Source organism: Leuresthes tenuis, unplaced genomic scaffold (assembly GCF_036924035.1).
Source record: "Leuresthes tenuis unplaced genomic scaffold, fLeuTen1.0.hap1 SCAF_5, whole genome shotgun sequence".
NCBI classification, from domain to species: domain Eukaryota; kingdom Metazoa; phylum Chordata; class Actinopteri; order Atheriniformes; family Atherinopsidae; genus Leuresthes; species Leuresthes tenuis.
The window spans coordinates 3,321,687-3,342,388 of NW_027325359.1; the positions used below are offsets into that span (position 1 = coordinate 3,321,687).

Consider the following 20,702-nt stretch of genomic DNA (forward strand, 5'->3'; position numbering starts at 1 on the left):
AACACACTAACCCCGGTGAGGTTCTGTCAAACCTAAACGACACTGGGATCTCACGTTGGGTCGCTTTCTACTGTTCCTCAGAGATGGAGCGGAAAGTTGCTCGAGAATTTAGGCACAAGGTAAGATGATAAAACTACTTTGCTTCTGAAATATTGATTGAGTGGCTCATAGACAAAGCTCTTATCCACCTGGCTGATACGTCACTGTCTCAGGTATCTCCGCCGGTGGGATGTTGTGCAGGCAGAGGCCTCCGCAACAAGACCCAAGAAAAACAAAGAACTGCTAAACAGTAAAAAATCTATTTAAAAAGACCGATTTGAAAAAGAAGATTATGTAAATCACTGAAAATAATCATTAGCAACTAAGAATTAAAAAATGCACAACTTCTGTTATTATCTTGGATAATCGTTCTCAAAATTAGCTCCCTCCACTACAGAGTTGTATTTATCTTAAAAGAAATAGCGAGTATTGATACAATGCGTCCATTAACTACTTAATTATCTTGAAAATTTGTTTTCGAAATTATTTTAGTATATTAATTCACGTTGAAGTTTTGAGTTAAATGCATGTTTTAGTTGCTAATTTGTTATTACGTTTTCTGCCCACAATTACATCAAATTTGGCAGTTCTTTTAAGCATAACTATTCTTTTGTCTTGACAATAATCTTTTCCCACAATGATTGTGGAATGATTGTTTTACTCTAAGGATTAAAGATGAGGTAAACATTAGTCAGCTGAGGTCACCACATCCAACAGTAAACAAACAAAAACAACCAAACAAACAAAATAAGTGGGATTTTGATCCACATTATGTAGCAAGTCAATTTATACTCTGATTTGTGGTTGGTGTTAACATAGTTTTACATATTTTTAACTACTGAAAAGGAAATAATGAGTAAAAGGTAAGGGATGAGGGAGGCTTAATATGTTAAGGGCTTTTTCTACTCCTAAAGCGTGCATGAATCACCACACAGCCATCTGTACTGCGGAGCCTCATATTGTGTTCTCAAAGGGCAACTCAACATGAGATGATTTGCCAGAAATGAGCAGCCGAGCAGAAGGGATGGGACAATTTACAGCTTTAATTAGAGGCTGAGGAGAGGCCACTTCATAGTCGGGCTTTGTTCCTTTTGGGGGCCATTATCATAGTTATTTAACGAGCGTCAGTTTTAATTGAAAGATTTGTCTAAAGGTTCATCGAGTGACATGTAACACAACATCTTCAGTAAAGACAATCCATTAAATCCTGATCTCTAAATCAGACTTTTCAAAATGGTGTCTTACTGATGACTGATGTCCCACCTTGTTGTTTTATGGTGCCAAAGTCTGTTTTTCCTTCTGTGAGAGAAGCTAACCGAGCAAGAGCCATTTATGGCTGTCATAAAGATTACTTTGCACACACCCATTGTAGGTCAGTTGACCTGCCTTCATTTCACACCCCTCATAAAATATTACAGATGCTTCAGAATATCAGAAGCAGTTATAACATCAACAGGTTTTTGGCTCAGACGGTTTAAGATGAGTTGTGTGTGTAGATGCTGGGTGTCATCTCTGAGATGTAAGGTGACACTACTGACCTTCCTGCTGCTGGCTCTCCTCAGCTGTCCCGCCTTTGTTTTCTCCCAGGGGTTAGATGGTTAGGCAGGGGAAGCCGTTTATGTCACTCTACAGACCCTCACCATCCCAAAGCCTGGCTTTAGCTTAGTTTGAGACATATGTAGTGGTGGATAAAAGTGGGAAATGTGCATCAGTTTTTGGCCAAAGCGTTTCCTCAAGACTGTCCTGCTGCATCTGAGCCGTCATCAGGTTTGTATGCCTCCTGCACACACAGACGCACACATGGCATACCCCCCGTGGCGCTGACAGAACCACAGGAGAGAGACACTGTGCATCTGTGAGCTGACTGAAGAGGATGGCCCCGTTTCTGTTTTCTTGCAGGTGGAGCTGCTGATTGAAAATGAGGCAGAGAAGGATTACCTGTACGATGTTCTCCGCATGTATCACCAGTGAGTAACCATCTATCACTGCTCAGTGTGGTTAAACTGTGTGTTGTCATTTTTTATTTGCAGTTCATATATGTCTAAATGTCTATGAAGTGAAACCGTTGATGGCTATTGAACTGATAATTTCTGAAAAGAAAAAACACTTTCAAAAGAAATTATTTTGTGTATTTTCACATGAACAAATTTGATAAACGCCGGTGAAGTTTAAGGTTATGTTCCTCTTTGCCAGAAATGCTGATTGTTTACTGTCATGTACTTATCTAGATGTGTTTTACCCTGTAGCTTGTGTTTATTTATCCCATTTTCTTGTTAAATTCCTGCTCTTCGTCATGGTTTCTAAGGTTCAGGGGGCTCAGGCTACGTGTCTTTAAGGTTTCATTTCATCTTTGTACAGAGGCAGAGCCCTGTGGCCTCGCTGGCTAAGCCTCTGATCAGTTTCCACTGTGCTTTGACAAGCTTGGCCAGTTATCAACAAAAGACCTTTTTTTTGTTCATCCTCCAAATGAGGGCTAAAATGACACCAATTAATAATTCAATATGAAGGCCACTTGGACATGGACACTTTTATGTAGCTGCTTTTGTTGCTGTTCTAATTGTCTTTTGTCTTCTTTTGAATTGTAACAGATAAAGATAGGGTTGTCTTTTCCATCAGCATGCAGATGTTCTTCTCTTGTTAAAAATGGAAATGGAAAATAAAAAAATATGTTTGCAGGTCCTGGGGAGTACTGTTGCTTTATAGAGACTTTTGTGACTCCAAAGGGATCTGGGCTATCTCATAAGTTGTGTTAGCTTTGTGCAAAGTATGGAATACAGATGACCAAAAAATGCTGTTACGAATAAGCTAACCTTGTGAAAAGGAACAAACACAAAGAAAAACATACCAACAACAACATTATACAGCACAAATGTGGATATGAAAGGAGGTTGAAGGATTTGAGTGTGAAAAAAGCTATTGCCAGAAAAATAAAACGTTTTTATATTAGCTAGTGTAAGGCATGAGGTAATCTGATATCCAACAACAGCAGGTTTAACAATTGTAGGCCTGCATCTTTTAGATTCAGTTGTGATGGTCTCATTGAAAGTATTAAGGCAGGTGTCATATTGAATTTTAAGAATAACAGGGAGCCGATAAAGAGAGCTTTAGCTGCATTTTGGGCCTTCTGCAGGTGAGTTTATGAGAGCTTTGGAAGTCCTAAAAGTAGGAAAGAGCGATATTCCCTTTGGCATGTATTGAAGGCATGATTTACTTTCAACATATCGTAGAAAGACAGACTTATCTTGAGTTTCGAGATGGTGCTTAACTGATGCTTAAACTTTTTTCTGACTAGAACTTTCAGTAAAAAAAAAAAATTTAAATATGAAAAATATTAGCTTGAATTTCAGTGGCAGCGAAAATTTTGTAAATTGTTGAAAGGTCAGTCCAGCACACAGACTCTTCTACTGCAGACCTTTGTAATAGATGCAGTATGGGATTTAGCATCGTCCTGCTGAAATACGCATGGCCTTCCCTGAAAAAGATGTCATCTGAATGGGAGCATTTGTTGCTCTAAAACATTTTCTAAAACACTTTTCAACTGATCACTGATGAGCCAGATAGTCATATTTCATGATCATGTTCACTTATAACTTCTTCTGTGCATGATAGAGCTTTAACCTGCATTTATGGTTGATTTAAATGATTTCTTGAAGTCTTCCTGAGCCCATGCAGTTATATCCATGACAGAATCATGTCGGTTTTTAATGCAGAGCTGCTTTAGGGCCCAAAGATGGCGGGCATCAAATATTTATTTCGCACACATAAATATCTCCATGACTCTCAGAACCTTCTAATGATTTTATGTACTGAAGGTGACTGATTATTCAGAGTCTTCATCTAATCTTTTTAAATTGCTCCCCAGTTCGTAGATGGAATTTTGGGTGTAGATTGCTGAACCTTTGCCCATCTCTACCTATAACAGACTCTGCCTGTTTACTTTTTTATATTCTAATGTGTTAATGCCATCAAATTCAAGGTGAGCTAATATTTGTCATGAAAAAGCAAAAATTCTCACCTTGGATATTTATATTCTAAACAGCTTCCAGTATTTTGTATTCACTTAGAAATGAGCCTGAAAAACTTATTTTCTTCATCTGTGCTTGAAGCCTGTCATGGAAATATGAGTCACAGAAGCATCCAAGCCGCAAGTGTCTTTCTTTGTCTTTTAGTCTTTGCAAAGGAAGCATTACAAGGCACTTCAGTCAAACACATAGTCCCCAAATGCTCGGAGAGGAATCATGAGCACACATCATTTATAGGTCTTCAAGGCCTCGAAAAAGCAAAAGTTTACAGGAGAAAAGTTGACAAGTCTATATAGATAAGTTTTGCCTGAAGCATAAGACAGTGTGGACTGGCGTATGGTTGAACTTTTCTCCTCTCATTTTCCCAGGTCGATGGATTTGCCCGTGCTGGTGGGAGACCTGAAACTGGTAATCAACGAGCCAAAGCGCCTCCTGCTGTTTGACGCCATCAGACCTCTCATCCCGCTCAAACACCAGGTGGAGTATGACATGCTCACCCCCAAGAGGTCACGGTGAGTACAGCATGGAAATTTGTTTTCCACAGGACATCATCACAACTTTACCTTTCCTCATTTTGTGTTGGGCACAATCCTTTTTTTATACTTTCACCAACGTTTTGCTGGTGCAGGAAGCTGAAAGAGGTGCGTTTGGATCGAACACTGCGTGATGGACTGGGTTTGAGTGTCCGAGGAGGGCTGGAGTTTGGCTGTGGTCTCTACATATCACAGATTGTCAAAGATGGACAGGCTGATAATGTTGGCCTTCAGGTATGGACACATTTGTTCATTTTCTATGTACTCTGTTTTGTTTTATTTCCTTCTTGTTATCTACATGTTTCTACATAATTTTGCATACTTCTACACCACTAAAGGCAGATTTTAAAGCATTGACTTAAAAGCTGCACCTATGTGAATAAAAGTATTTGTCCTTATAGCAGCTGTAGAATATCTGATATTTATTAACTATACAATACTATTGTTCTTCAGTTAAGTAGTATTCATGTGTGCATCCACGGTATTCTTACTTTTAGCATTTTGTTTGTACTTTTTTGGTTTTTACATCCCACAGAAACAGTTGGTTCAATTGTTCTGTTTGGGTTTGTTGTGGCCTGTGGCCCAGAGTCATAACAGCAGAGTCCTCTAGGTGGCGGTAACACCACTTTTGTTAAACACAAAGCGTGTTAATGTCTGGTAAGCCTGCTTTGCCCAGATTTGCCATAAATGGTTAAAAAATTGCAAACGGGATAGTAAGATGAATGAATAAATGAATGAAAGTGCTTAGATCTTTATCTCAGTATATTAAATTTTGGTGACTGACAATAAACTTAATACTGATGTATTTGGGGGAGATGGACTCTTGTTTGAAATGTGTTAAACTCGGTCAATCAAAAACATTGCAGCTGTGCTGTTGAATATTAGTAAAGGTGGTATATTATGCTCTTATTAATTACTGAATTACACTACCCTCACAGGGAAATGGACTTGTAGTAGCAAATTAAAAGCTGCTCAAATTATTGTTAGCGAATATGTTCTGTTGCCACGATCAGTAACCTTACAGAAGATGATAGTGTACGTCACCACCAGGACCTGATAACTAACAAGGTGAACAGTAGCTGCTACAGGATCCCAGATTCATGTGTCAGGTTTACTGCCCTGTATGTGTTGTATGAATTAAGTCCACAGCCTTAATTTCTCAAGCAAATAGAATGTTTTGATTAAGTGGCTCAGATCTGCTTGATTCAAATCCATGAAAGCAACCGATTTCCCTCAAAGAACAATATGAATCTATCTCTGCATATTTCTATCTTTCAAAGAAATAAATGAAAAAAAAGATTTTTTATTTTTTTTATTCCTTTCTCTTAGTCTAACGCTTAATGTGTTCATTTTGCAACAAAACACAACATAAACTGACTAAACTGAATGATTTCCATTAAAACTTTATACTTTTTCTCTTTTTCTAACGTCTATTATTACCCAGAGAATTGGACTCTTAGTGTGGTAATTTGTCTGAAATACTTTCATTAAATACAAATGAATCTTTTAAAAATGTGTTCACCCCACAAACTGAGGGACAAGCTAAACTGATATGGGGCATTAGTGAAATTTAATGAATGACAGCGTAATTTGACTTAATCTATAGATCACACAAATCAAATGATAAGTTTGTTCCACAAACAGGAACATATAAATAAGTGTTTGACTCACAGCAACCTCCTCTCTGAGTTTGACAGATATATTGAAATTGCCTGTCCCGTCTATAAATTCGCCTCTGTGTTAATTCATAGGTTGGTGATGAGATTGTGCGCATCAATGGGTACTCCATCTCCTCCTGCATCCACGAGGAGGTCATCAGTCTCATCAAAACGAAGAAGATTGTGTCTCTTAAAGTTCGGCGTATGTCAGACTTTTGCTTTTTATCTATTTGTTTTTTTAATATAGCGTACAGATACAGATTGCTCTATTTATGTTCTATTTTCTCACTTTACAGATGTGGGTATGATCCCAGGGAAAAGGTGACATCTTCATTCTTTTTCATGCTTCCTGTTGTTGCACTTTATGTGCAGACTTCACCGTGTCGTCTTTGCTTTTTCCCATTCCTGCAGCTCGTCTGATGAACCCCTCAAGTGGCAGTTTGTGGACCAGTTTGTGTCTGAGTCCGGGGTAAGAGATTTTTATTTCACCTTGACAGCTTTACCCAGCTTATGGACTTTTATTGGATCTTCCTTTGTACTTCTCCAGGAGAAGAAAAGCAGTGTAGCTGGCTTGGCCTCCATAGGTGGGAAGGAGATCAAAGAGAAGAAAGTTTTCCTTAGTCTTGTGGGCACTAAGGGTATGGGTATCAGCATTTCCAGTGGTCCAACCCAGAAACCTGGTATCTATATCAGCAACGTCAAGCCAGGCTCCCTCGCTTCTGAAGTTGGACTTGAGGTGATTCCTTTCAAAAGGCCACAAAGCCTCTTTGAAATGTTTTCACTCATAAACCAGCATGCGGCGAGCTGTAAATGTCTCTTATCCAACTGCAGGTTGGAGACCAGATTGTGGAGGTGAATGGAGTGGATTTCACCACCGTGGACCACAAAGAGGTGGATTTGATTGAATTATTTATCCACTTTTGTTTCAGTACAATGTTTCCTCACCATTTAGTCCATTTATTAGATGTTCCTGTAGCACCATGACAATGTTTTTAAACACCAATACTCTTCTGATATAAGTAGGAATTAAGTCTTCCATCACTGCCAGTGTTTATTCTCCTCGCCAAAAATCCTTTAACTGGATACGGAGAAAACAAAACGAAGTATTAGCGCCGCTTTTAAAAAAAAAAAACTGTTGCAGTCTTTCATTTAGTGTTTTGTTTGTATTAAAAAGGTATCATGTGTTGAAATTTTCAGGCTGTCAGGGCCCTGAAGAGCAGCAGGAGTCTGACTATCACAGTTCTTACAGGAGCTGTAAGTACACGCTGTTTTTTGTGTCCAGTGATGAATTATAATATCATATAGTGTACATGCATTCCTTTTTCAAATCAACACATATGCCAGTTTTAATCACTTAATTTATTTACACTAAAATGAATTGAATAAAAAAGACAACATTTAACATCATATCTATCTATCCATATACATATATATGTTATCAGACCTATTAAGACTAATTCCATTATGTTAGTAATCCTAGATGAAGTTATATGTTGAATTTAAAAGGATTCCCAGAGGCAATAATATCTCTATTATGTTATATATGAGTGAAACATGGTAAATTAAATTTATAATAACATTTTAAGTTATGTTGTTGTCACTGGAGTCAATGACAGAACAAGATGCTGAAGGCTAAATGGCTTAAACGGTTTATTCTGCTGGCATCAAAGACTAATATTTAGATAAGGAAAAAGCTGGAATTCAGATCAAATCTGCTTTATTCCCTTTGTAAATATGTCTTTGTCAGGAAGTAAATGAGTTTACACATCATCTTTAATGGATGTTGGAACACAAACCTCTTCCTCCTTGCTATTCCTGCGTTGCACAGAATAATGTTCCTATTTGTTTAGATGACATCAAATTACCAATCCTTTTCCTCAGCCTGACTGTCTGCAGGAGCAACATTTATCCTCAGTCGAGTCTCTTGGCAGATTGTTTGCTCTGGAACTCGTTGAAGAGGACCGTGTGAGACAAGCAGTCCTGTCTTATTATGTCCCCTTGAGTCCTGTCTGATACATTCATCAATGAGTTTGTTTTTGTTTGGCCATCACAGCCCCTGTTATAGGTTATTGAAAGTCAGGGCTGTGTTCCAAGATCAGAATTAAGCTATTTATATGTGACATTTTATGTCTTTCTTGCCCTCTATCTCGAAGAGAGGTGTCATATAAGATAAGATCCCTGAAACAATAGATAGTTGAGAATATACACACCTACAGAGTACAGGATGTTTTACAGTTTCATTTGATAGGTTTTTCTACTTGCACGAAGGGCCAAAAAGACAGAACCTACACAGACAGTTTGCAATATTTTAAGACTGTAGAATTACTTAAGTTGAGTTAAATGTAATTCATGGAAATCATCATGACCTAACAATTTAAACTTTAAGCATATAGAACTAAGAAATGTGTAATTCTGGTAACCAATCAGAGTTGTTTCATTGACTGTGTTAACTTATTTTTTCACCAGAGCAAATCCACTTCAAGTTGCTTGCTTAAGTAGCATTGTAATTAAGAGAAACATCAAAGTTATTCTAAACAGACATGTTTCCTCAGTGTTAAGGCACAGCTACACTGGAAATTTCTATGAGCCAATGTGTAGCCCCAAATATTGAATCAGTTGTAACCAAAGTAAGCAAACCAGATATGACAATATTTTGAGAGGATCAATGCATGAAGATAAAACATGTTAACTGAGAGATAAAAAAGCAACTTCAGTACAGGTGGATGATCACAGGGACATAGTCCTTTTTACTGATGAATCACTGAGATTTGTGGTGCTAAGAGAGGGTTGACTGTAAGGAGACAGACAGGAGAGAGGGATTCAGCAGTATGTCAAACCATCATTTAAAGACAATGGCTGAAAGCTTCCATCTGGAGTTGAACAGTCAATGCATTAACTACAACTAGCACAAGGAGATATGTCACTTCATGCTTCAGAGGCATGCTTCATCCTGCGGTTGGCAGCTTTGCTGAAAAAGATTGACTCTCCAGTAAAGTAATGCAATGTGCCCAAATACACCAAAGTCTGCTGACTGTCATGGACTCCAGTCACATGAATCAACCACACTGAACCTTTATAGCACAACACAAGGTCTATATGATGATTTGAAATGAAAAGCTGGTTTTTAAGCATAATTTTGATAAAATGGCGATTACACAAATTGCTTTAATCCTGAACATCACAGTTTTTGAGCATGAACGAGGCTCCAAAGTTCTACTTTCATTTCTGCCTGGTATGGAAACCTGGTTTGGACATACCTGCCTGCCTCGAGAGCCAAAATAATTGAGAACCCCTGCTGCAGGTCATGTCACTCCCTGATTATCTTCTCTGGCTGTTATCACCCTCACAGGGCAGCGAGCTGTTTATGACAGATGAGGAGCGTCACGCAATGGAGACCCGCAGAGAGCTCGACAGACAAGAGCTGATGCATCAGAAAAAGGTGGCAATGGAAACCAACAGAATCCTTAAAGAGCAGCAGGAACAGGAGAGACAGTAAGGGAGCAGCTTCTAATTAACTTTGTCTCACTCTTTGCTGCATGTGGTGTGACATAATGAGAGTCATGTAGGATTGTACTCTTAATGTGTCCTACTTTCCCTAACTATTCTGTTCCGGCTCAAAAAGACGCTGTTACATAAGATTTAGATCACAAGAGAAAAATGTATCATTGCTCTAATGTTTTAAAAGTTTTAATCTTTTTAGTTTTCTACATTTTGTTATGGCTCTGACTCTTATTAAATAGATTTTCTCTGGTGAGTTCTTCACAATGATAAACCTAAAACTATTTTTTAAAATGTCTTCTATTAATTTATGAAAAATGAAGAACTGAAATGCCTTGAAACTTATATACAGTAATGATTCAGACCTTTAGTTAAGAAATACTGTGATGAGTTCTGATGTCATGTGTTCCTAAGATGGCTATTGTTAAATATTCTAGAAAATTTCTGTAGCAATTTACCTACAAGCAAAAAGACTTGATAGCAAGCCTTAAACCACGAACAGATAGAAAAATCAGGGACAAAGAGCATTGTTCAGACAATGAGCCAACAAACAAGGTACCAATTTCATGCTGTTATTTTCATATGTACACTGAACAGTATCAAGGTTAAACAGACTGTGGTTGTCAGATTCAGCTGCACTTAATTTGCCTTAAAACTCACAAAGTAAACTAACATCTGAGTCCAATCATACATTTAAAAACATGACAATGTGATCAGCCATAAAGTAATTGTCTCAACCAAGAGCACAAAGCAAATCATATTTGTTGATCCTTTCCAGAGATCTATCTGTTTTAAAAGCATCTATAAATACAATAACTCAGTTATTGTATTTATAGGTGTTTGATTCTCCCTGTGTGGCTCAAACCTCTTCATTTCAATCAGAAATCTCAAATTAAAGGAAGAATGACTCAACGAAAGCAGAAGTGTTTCAGCTACAAAGTCAGTAAACAGGATTTCCTTCCTGGCAAGACCTTAGCTTGTATTGTTCTGTTGTTGCATCTCCATGTAGATGTATGTGCCCTTCACTAAATCATTTACACATTTCCCAGACATCCTGGATATTTTTTGTTGATGCTTTGATGTCAGCAGTATCTGAGAATGAATAATACTGTATCGACTGCATGTCATAGGATGTAGAGCTGACATTCTCTCACACACACGATAGCAGCCATGAACTGGATGAAAGTCATACATCCCCTTTTTATTGCCCTACTGTGTGCACAGAGCTTTATGTTGAGACCTTCATGTTTATGGTGTCGTTTACAGAAGAAAGATGGAGATCTCTCAGAAAACTGCAGAGGAAGACGAGCGCTATAAGGGAGAGATGGAAAAGTACACAACATTTTTATGTTTTCAGTGACTATCAAGTACCAGCCCGATATTATCTTAGGGTTTATAAAATGTCTCCCACCTCTGCAGGATTGAAGCTGTGGAGAGGAAACACAACAGAGAGTGGGAGGAGGACTGGGGAGCCAAGGAAAGGCCAAAGACCCCCAAGAGTCCCCGCTCTCCGAAGAGCCCCAGACCCGCCCCGTCTAAGATGAGAACCCCGTCTCCAAAGGCCAAGAGTTCTCGTACGAATGCATAACAGCGTCTTCTTAAAATGCATGAGTACTCAGTTTACTCAAACTTCTTCTGAAACCACAAAGTCACCTGTGTTTCCACCCCATTTATCCTTTTTCTCTGCATGCTCCCTGTCTGTCACTGCTGTGTGCTGTGCTGCTTTTTACGACCTTTCCTCTAAGCTGGTGAAGCCTTCATAGAGGAAGATGAGGAGGATGAGCAGGATGCACAAGTGAGTTGGGAGTTCTGTCTGTCACTGTGACAGCTGTTGTAGGAGGAAGGCTGAGCAAATTGGTACTTAAAAGACAAGGGTGAGGTTTCCTTTGACAACCAATTTGTAGGACGCATACATTGAACATTTTGTTGCTCGATGCTTCTAAGTTAACGACAGAGAAGTGATTCCAGCTCTTGTCTTGAAAAAAGCTTTCTTCCTCCACATGAAAGGCATTTTTGCCTGTTTTGTTTTGAAGGTGATTAAGCTCTTATTATGAGTGCAGTCTATTCTTTTTTCTGTCTTTGAGAGCTGAATTGTGGCTTTATTTGTGAGGCCTTGCCTTTTAAAAAGGATTTGATAAACTGCATGCAGTCTGCTGTGGTTGGATCTAAACTATAGTTGGATTTAATTAATACTGTCCTGAGTGACCTGTGTTCATCTCCTTCCTTAGCGTTTGGCTGGTTTTATCGATATGAAGGGAAACTGCCATCACTACACAAGGTACTGTCAGCTGTTTGCAGTGTTTGAGGGTGGCCAAAACAGAAAATCAGCTTTCTAACTGGTCTTTACATCATGTAAATGTGGCTGTTTGAAAGTAGGAAGTTTTTTTTCCTTGAAATAGTCACAAAACTCAACTTGTGTCTTGAGGTTTTATTACACCTTGTTGCGTGTCGTGTCGTGTCGTGCAGTTTGGATCGCCGTTTGTCTGTTCTTGCTTGAGTTTCACTTTCACCAATTGATGACTCCTCAGAAAGGAGAAAAGAAGAAGAAAAAGAAGAAAGTTTCCAACACGGACACACTGCAGGAGCAGAGAAAAAACAAGAAGGAGATGGAGTTTGAGCTGAAGCTGGCCAAAGAGAAAGAAGAGATGTATGAACGCGAGAAGCAACTTAAGATCAATCGGCTGGTTCAGGAGGTATTAAAAGAAGAATATTTCGTGTGGATAGCGTCAAAGTGGATCACATCTTGTGTTTATTTATATATTGTGGCTTGCGTTTTTTTTCTAGTAGATCCCTGTTGTGTGCCTTGGTCATTTGATAGCTAAGCATGTGAGCATATGTGAAGGACGGTTTGATGCCGCTTGGCTCTTCCTCCACACCAGGTTTCAGAGACGGAAAGGGAGGACCTAGAGGAGTCAGAGAAAGTGCAACACTGGGTGGAGCGTCTGTGTCAGACTCGGTTGGAGCAGATTTCTTGTGTGGAGGGCGAAGAATCCCCAGAGGTACAGAGTGAGGCGACCTCTGTGAGAACCTCTCCATACTGAGAGCTCCTCAGCAGTTGAATGTTGCTCCTTATCATGTTAGAAATGTGCAAATTCTTCAGGATTGACCAAAAACACATCGGCCAATTCCTAAAAGCAGATAAAGTAAATCCATGAAAAAAATGAGCCACAAATAGGTTACATGATCATTTGTTGAAGAAAATGATCCAGTACTGTGAGTTGCTCTAAATATTTCCATCAGATCAGTCCTCCACAATAGTTTGATTTTAATTTTCTTTCATTTTTAAATGACGTTCAGATTTCCTCGCTGGGATATGAAACATCAGACATTACACCATTATTAGCATATTTATTTCTTATATTAAGTGAACTAAATAACTAATAACTAAGCAAAAGACTTCCAGCAGTTAGGTTTAAGTTCACCCTGAAAATCTGAACAGTTCACTGAATGTCACATTTTTAGTTTGAGGGTGCCCAAAACAAAATACGAGGTTGTGTTTCTTCTGGCTTTTGAAGCTGGTTGTGATTTCAAACACCCAAAAATGTACTCTCAAACACAGAAAGAAATAATCCCCTTTTTAATGAAGAATAATATGCGCTCACATCTGATCGCCATCTCACTAATTGAAAAAAACGGATTGTAATTTACTTAAATTTATTGGATCATTTTCCTCAATAAATGAATAAGCAAGTATATGAATTTAGTCTGATTAGTTAACTACAATTTCTAAAGTAAACACTATTACAAACTGTCTATCATTAACATTTTTTCTTTTACCTTTTTATAAAGAAATGAGGAGAGCTCTAAAAGGCTTTAGACTGATGCAGCCCTACTGTAATGTTAAATAAACATGTGACTAAGACACACTTTTCTGCCTGCATAGTATGTGTTTTATGTGTAAAACATGTAAAGTGAGGATAAACAGGAGCATGAAAATATTAATTCATAAGCTTTAATCATTAAATGCTGATTTAAAAGGGATTTACCTTGAGAGGTGAAATATCTGTCATTTCATTATGACTTAAAGCTCTCCCCGCCACGCTCTCCTGCCTCTGAGCCAAAGGTGAAGCGCTTCGCTGGTGGTCTCCATCTGGCCACCACTGATCTGGATGACATCAACCTGGATCAGTTGGATCAGAGCCTGAAGGGACCTCTAAAAAAACTAGCTCCCACCCAGCCGAACACCAGTCAACCGCCCCCTCCCTTACCTCTTCCTCCACCCTCGGCCAAGCTGAACCCAACCATCCCAAACTACACTCCTTCGTCTCAAGTTTCACCACAACGTCGGCCTCCTTCCCCACCCAGTGCTAGAAAACCTCCCTCCACCCCATCTACTTTGACCCACAGGGGACGTCGGCCTCACCCACAGCCCCACCCCTCCCAGCCTCCTCGCACACCGTCCTCACATTACCCTCCCCCCTCTCAGTCCTCGAGGCCTCCATCATCCCCTCAGCCCGCACCTCGACCTTCTCCTCTGCCACCCCCGCCTCCACCACCACCTCCGCCTCCACCCCCTCCCCCACAGCACTCTGATGAACATTTAGGCCCTCTCACTGGTTACCGCCAGCATCACCATCATCACCTCCAACATCCTCCCAGTCCTCCTGAGCACAGGAGCGAGTGGGAGGCAGGCGGGTATCTCCCCAGGGGGGGGATTTACTCAGCCAACACCAGTGAAATGTCCTACCCATCCAGCCCAAAGGTTTGATTTCTTCATGCTTCTGCGTGTGAGAAGTATGATGAGTGAGGCTTGCTGTTGACACTCTTGGCATGTTTTTCCTTCAGAATTCATACATTTTCTGTAGTAGGATTCAAAGCAAATCTTCTTAGTACACAGGTTTGTGTGCATGTGGTTTTATGCATGAATACAGACCTGTACAGTTAAACAGGGTAGGTAGTTCTCTTTGTTTGTAGCTGTGTGATTATTTTTGTTTCTTCTATTGAGTGGGATGCTGTCTGTGGTGTGCAGAGGTAAACATTTCATAAAGTGCCTGTGTGTGTGCTGCTGTTTGAGGAGTTGTAGCTTTTCTGGAGGGTTTACAGCAGATGCTGTGGAAATCAATGCCATGTTGTGATGTCTAAGAAAACAAAAGAGAAACACGGTGTGTGTTGCCATAGGGCTGAAAGCTTCATTGTTTTCTACTGTGGTGCAGGTCATGAGAAATACCTCCCATGCCAGTCGTATTTCCAATTCTAGCAGTCTGCTGGTGAGTCTCCTTTTGTGAAAATGACATCAAAATGATGAGCTTTATGAATGTGTTGCCTTAAAACATGGTCTTTCACCAATAGCAACTAGCTCCCAGTCCCCCCAACCAGAGGCGTCAAATGGTCCCCGTCATGTCCAAGCCTGTCATGCTCCCCCAGTCGCAGACCCATCGACCAGATCCCCACAGATCTGCCCTCCGTTCTGATGGCCTGGTACGATACACATCCCCCCCGCCGCCAAAAATTTCTATCCAGCTTAATAGAGTCAAAGAGCAATCACACATCTGTCACAGTATGCCATCAGCTGTCTCAAGTATCAATCTATGCCTGTTTTGTGAGCTCAGGGAGTTTTCTAGTCTCTCCATCTGAATAATACAAGCAGTCTGGTTTTTTTTGTTTTTTTTTTAGATTCCTCTCAGAAACTCTGATAAAACTGAGCAGACTATCTGTTTTTCAACCTATATTTACCTCGGATAAGTTGACTGAGCAATCTTTTTTCCATTCCACTTCATATAAACAGTCAGGCTGCCAGCTGAGCCCCTAGTACAACCACAGCCTTCAACATCTGCAGCCAGAGTTGGAAAAGCATTGTGAAACTGTGTTAATTGTAGCAGTGTCAGCAGGAGACTCAACAAATCATTCACTTTCCTCCTGATTGGATGAGTATGCAAGCTGGCAAATTAGCTCTTTCTTAATTTCACGCTCAATTTTACTATTGATGTTTTAGGATTCATGTAGTGACGGGATTTAAGCTGAATTATGTTAAAGCTATTTCATGATATTGAGCCGTTTTAAAGGTTGTTACTGTTTATTTATGAGAACAGTCTTTGGAGTTGTGTGCTGAGGGGGACTGTAGCGCTGCAACAAATGATCTGATCAGCGGTTATTTTGATTGTCGAGCATTATTTATTGTTTATTTTGCAACAAAAAGGCTGAATATTTAATGTTCTCATACTCAATTGTGAATATTTGATGATTTTCACATTATACCAAAAAAAAATGTTGGGTATATTTAAAACAAGTGACTGGGATTAATGTATGGTTTTTTTTCTCAAGTTTTATTATATTCTACAGACCAAATTAGAAAATAGTCAATATTTGTAATATAATAACAAATATGGTGTAGTCAGATGGAAGTCCGTAAATTCACTGTATCGGCTACCTTGTTTTGTGTTTCAGCCTCAGGAAATGCTAAAGCGGATGGTGCCTTTCAACACGTCTTTTAAGTCAAACAACAAACAACAAGTAACCCCCCACCTCTCCCATCACTTAATCTCCTATTGCTCTTGAGTGCTTTTGTCTGGTTCTTCTTTGATGCTTTGTCTCCATGCTCTCGCACCAACTTAGCTCGTGGTTGACTGAGTGATGACTCTCCTTTAATTTTCACAGTGTCCCTCTTCTGCTGGCTGCATGACTGCCTTTTTATTGAATAGGTCATGCATGATTGCACTTTTATTGATTTGGAGCAGACAGTGGTGACAGTGAACATGATGCATAGTATGGAAATGGATGTCACACTGTTGAAATGACACTGGAGTCATCTCTTTTGTTTTTTATTGGCGAAAGATGGTTCATACAGTAGGAATGGTCCTTTAAAGGCTCAATGAAGACTCCCAGTGGTTCTGAGCTGTCTGTCCACTCACGTTGGTGCAGTGTGGATTATGAGAGGGCATAGAGGTGGCTGTTTTTTTACCTTTTACTTGAATGAATATTAATAGTTTTTGTATAATAACAAATACCACATCGGTTGTTTTGACTTAGCAGATGTCAGCCACTGGACACGCTACAACAAAAAAAACACATCATGCAGGAGGTCTTTTCAAGATAATAATAATAATAAACTTGGAGTACCTGTGTAGAAAACTGGAAATCAAAAGCTACTTTGTGTGTTAATTCTGCTGTGTGAAAAATGACTGAGCTGAACAAACACGATGTCCTCCCTCTGAGAGCTTTGTTCCGTTTCCTTCCACCTCCTCCCATGAAATTAAATAGCTGTCATCTTAAGATAAACTGACGGTTTGCACGGAAGTTACTGTAAATTACTGTTGTTATTATTGGATTTATGTGTGAAGCTTTAAAAGCCACTGTGTGTTGTTTGTTTTTTTTTAATTAATAATCACTTCTCCGTGGCTTCCTTTTATTTAGAGTTGAATTTACCAGTTAACATAGCATTGGTTGTCAAAGGAAATCTGAGCTTGTGTTCACAGAGATGTTCTGTTAATAGTTTACATATTGATCAGTTTTAATGAACTGTATGTTGTTGTTTTTTGTTGTTTTTTTTCAGGGATTTCAGAAAAATGTGGAAGACTTTGATCCCTACTCCATGGTATTGTATGCCTGTGTGAATTCTTCTGTATGAGAAGCTTAAACAATGTGTTTAGAATATTACTACAGACACTTTAAGAATAAATTAAAGCGAGCAATGAAAGAACATTTTATATAGATTGAAATAATACTCTAATAACCATATGAACTCTCATGGTTTAGCCTGTAAATGAGCTATTATAGCTATGTAAGTAAACTTCTGGTGGGTCCAAAAAGCAGGTCTACTTCTTACAGGCTCTATGACACACCTCCTTCATGTTAATAGTTACATTTTAAGGTGAAAGCAGGTGTCTGGCTTTGGTTTTGGGTTAAGGTTTAGGCTGGTAATATCACAGCCAGGTCCACAGTTTCCTGTTTCAGGCTCTGTTTGCTTTAAACCACTTTTATTATTCCCACATCGAAGGCGTCATATGTCAAACAACTATATAATCTGATTTTGTTTGAATCTGCTTTACTATTCTCAAAGTTGACATCAGTGTAATTACTTCATTAAGGTTGCACGTTTGTGTTGATCGCTCTATTCTTGACCACGTCCAGTTGCCAAACAGGAATTCAGCCTGCCACGGTGGCATGTTGATGAATTTCATGAAAATCCATTCATCCTGTCATCATATCTCTGGTTTAGATTTAGTGGTTGTCTCATCTTGTAAAGTAGGTGTGTTGTGGACACTGTGGACACACCAAAGAAAGGACTTTTTTTTTTAATTGTCAACTGTGTTGAAATTGGTTCGTAACCACAGGTGAATCTTTTTTTGTTTCGTTTTCATCTTAAATTCTTTGGTGACAGTTCTCCTCGGACCAGATTGCCGGCCGAGATGTGAGACTGCTGAGAATCAAAAAGGTAGTCACAGCCCTCACTCGCTTAAGATAGCTCAGTTTAATGAGACAAATCTCTCTTGATGCTTGTAAATTAGGATGCCTGATGGTGTTTTTGTCATTCATTCATCAGATTGGGCAGCTTGATCTGGCTCTGGAGGGGGGGGCAGACTCTCCTTTGGGAAAGTTGGTGATATCATCTGTGTATGAAGGTGGTGCTGCTGATAAACACGGTCAGTTCATTTTTAACCTCTGTTTATTTTAAGAGTTTCATGCACTGTGAGAGCAGCACATAGTTTAGTAGCAGATTTCAACTGTGTTTCAGAAAGATTTTGTGGGATTCGTCACACGTCTGAGTCTTCCCTTTATCACTTCAATATGTGAGGCGGGAACTTTTCCAAAGTTTATTTTTATTCCTTTGAGGGATGTATGATAGACAGATCTCAGTATAACACTACAGAGGTCAGTTACACCACTGAAGCAAAACTATTGTTGAAACTAAAAACAACACAGTGGATGAAGGTAGGATTGATTTCAGCACATTTTGTATTTCATCACCATTAAATGGGTTTGCTTAATGAATATCTGATTTGTTTAGATTTATCTGAAATCCATTCACTTTTCCAAATTTCAGTTATAATACATCGTGATAAACACCAAAGTGTATGTGCATTGCATTGCATTTTTCCTGTTTTCTGCGAAGGTTATATGGCGGTTAACCGTTTATGATGTGTTTGTAGGCGGGGTCGTCCCTGGGGATGAACTCATGGCTGTGAATGGGAAGATCCTGACCGATGCCACATTGACTGAGGGACAAAACTCTCTGGCACGGGCCTGGAACAGTGGAGGGGTATGACTCTGACTTCAAAAGACACACCATGTTGTGTTTCGTTCACGATCCCCCTTATTAGCCACAACACTAACTGATTGATTGTGTGTCTTGCAGATTCAGCTCAAGTTTGTATTTTCTGTTGATTAAATTACATGTAAATTTAAAGTCTCTCCATCCTCAGGATTGGGTCGATGTTGTGATTGCTGTGTCCCCTCCTAAAGAGTATGACGATGAAGTGTAAGCAGTCCTGTTTTATTATTGTTTTATTGATCAAGTACAGCATCTCTGCTATGTTTTATGACAAGTTAAAAATCTCATGTAATGATGCAGTTGGTTCAGTAGTTTACAGTTTGTGGCTCGTGTATTTGTGCGTGTGCATGTGTATGCAGCCCTAAGTCAGCATCAGTCAGTCCCACTGTGAACAGAAAGGTGTTTGAAGGCAGTGCAACACTGTACAGACATGGCTACCTACTTCAGCAGTAGCCTCTCCTCTCCTCCTACCTCACCCTCGTCCTGGTAATCACCTTAGTCTTCACCCCTCCTCTTCTTCACTGCACGCCAGAGGGGGTGTTTGGTGTGAAATTTGTTTTTGTTTGGGCCTCCTTTTTTGTTCTTGAGGACATGTGACAGTCTTTCTGTCAATCAGCGGAAATCAAAGACGGTGGAGTAATTTGGTGTTTGTTTCCACCCCAACTGCTAGATTTATGAGTTTCAGCTCGGCTTCTTCCATGAAAAGCCACCTTACTGTAACTTTATACAGTGTATTGAGCTTAAATTGCCAATTTGTCCTGTTCAGTGACACAGTCTTGCTGCCTGAAGACATTTACAACTTCGGTTTCAGTAAGCTACCCCACTGTGTGTCTGCCAAATCCATCCTCAGTGAGCCGTAAACACGAGGCCTCTGTGGTGTTGTCCCATGTTGTCAGTTCACAGACTCCTATGGGACTCCTTCCAGCCTTCAACAGTTGTTCTGATTGATGTTGTCCCACAGGACTGTTACATGTTCTGAAACTTAATTTGTTCCCAGTGTTGGATCAGGTTTGTTTTTTAAATTGATAGCATGTAAAAGTTTGCATTTCTTCAGCTATAAAAACAAGTGGAAAGACAATAAATTCTTCATTTTAAGTCGTCTGACACTCAACTGCATGCATGTGTGTTGGTTTGTTTTGTTCAGTGTGCAGTGACTCAAACAAGCACGTAGTAATAGATTTATGTTACAAAGTAGCTCTAAAAGAATTACGTTATGTTTTAATTCTTCTTATTTCTCCTGCAGGACGTTCTTCTAGTCTCACAACCACTTGCCAAGAAAACCAGACTGAACACAAGGAAGCTTCACATTTGAAAGAAATCACTTGAGATAATCTTTTCTACTTTCCATATCTCTCTGAGATTGGTATAGTTGTCATACTGAGTGATACCATGCAATCAATATTCATTGTCACTGTCTTGTTTTGTCAATGGATTGTCCAGCCAATATTAAGACCCCCCCCTGTGGTCCTCTTCACTACTGTGAATCAAGGAAATGGTTAAACTCATTTTGACACACATGATCCTGCTGATCTTTTTGTAAACATCTGTCAGTGTAAGAATGAACGATGAGTCAAAACGGATAAACTATTCATTTGTGCATTTCTTATCTGCCTTTGCAAAGCTCAATAAAAGACTGTTTTGACTGCGAACGAGGCTCTGTTGTGGGTACTGATTTTCTGCTCCATCTTCTTTAAACACAGCTTACGGGCTAATGATGCATATGGGTTCAAGTGGCAAGTTTAGA

General features: G+C 39.4%; 1 protein-coding gene across 1 annotated transcript; it reads left to right on the top strand.

The window, feature by feature from the left end:
* The first annotated feature begins 15 nt into the window (after positions 1-15).
* On the top strand, positions 16-20,702 carry ush1c (Usher syndrome 1C). The gene is given in 27 exon segments (XM_072385486.1): positions 16-119; positions 1,939-2,006; positions 4,430-4,573; positions 4,690-4,828; positions 6,346-6,454; positions 6,549-6,573; positions 6,664-6,721; positions 6,800-6,988; positions 7,084-7,143; positions 7,450-7,506; positions 9,602-9,744; positions 11,017-11,082; positions 11,170-11,324; positions 11,979-12,028; positions 12,279-12,443; positions 12,630-12,749; positions 13,778-14,467; positions 14,904-14,957; positions 15,040-15,168; positions 16,135-16,200; positions 17,240-17,281; positions 18,068-18,121; positions 18,230-18,329; positions 18,837-18,946; positions 19,110-19,165; positions 19,318-19,444; positions 20,202-20,702. Coding segments are annotated over 26 exon segments (2,979 nt in total). The 5' UTR covers positions 16-83; the 3' UTR covers positions 19,412-19,444; positions 20,202-20,702.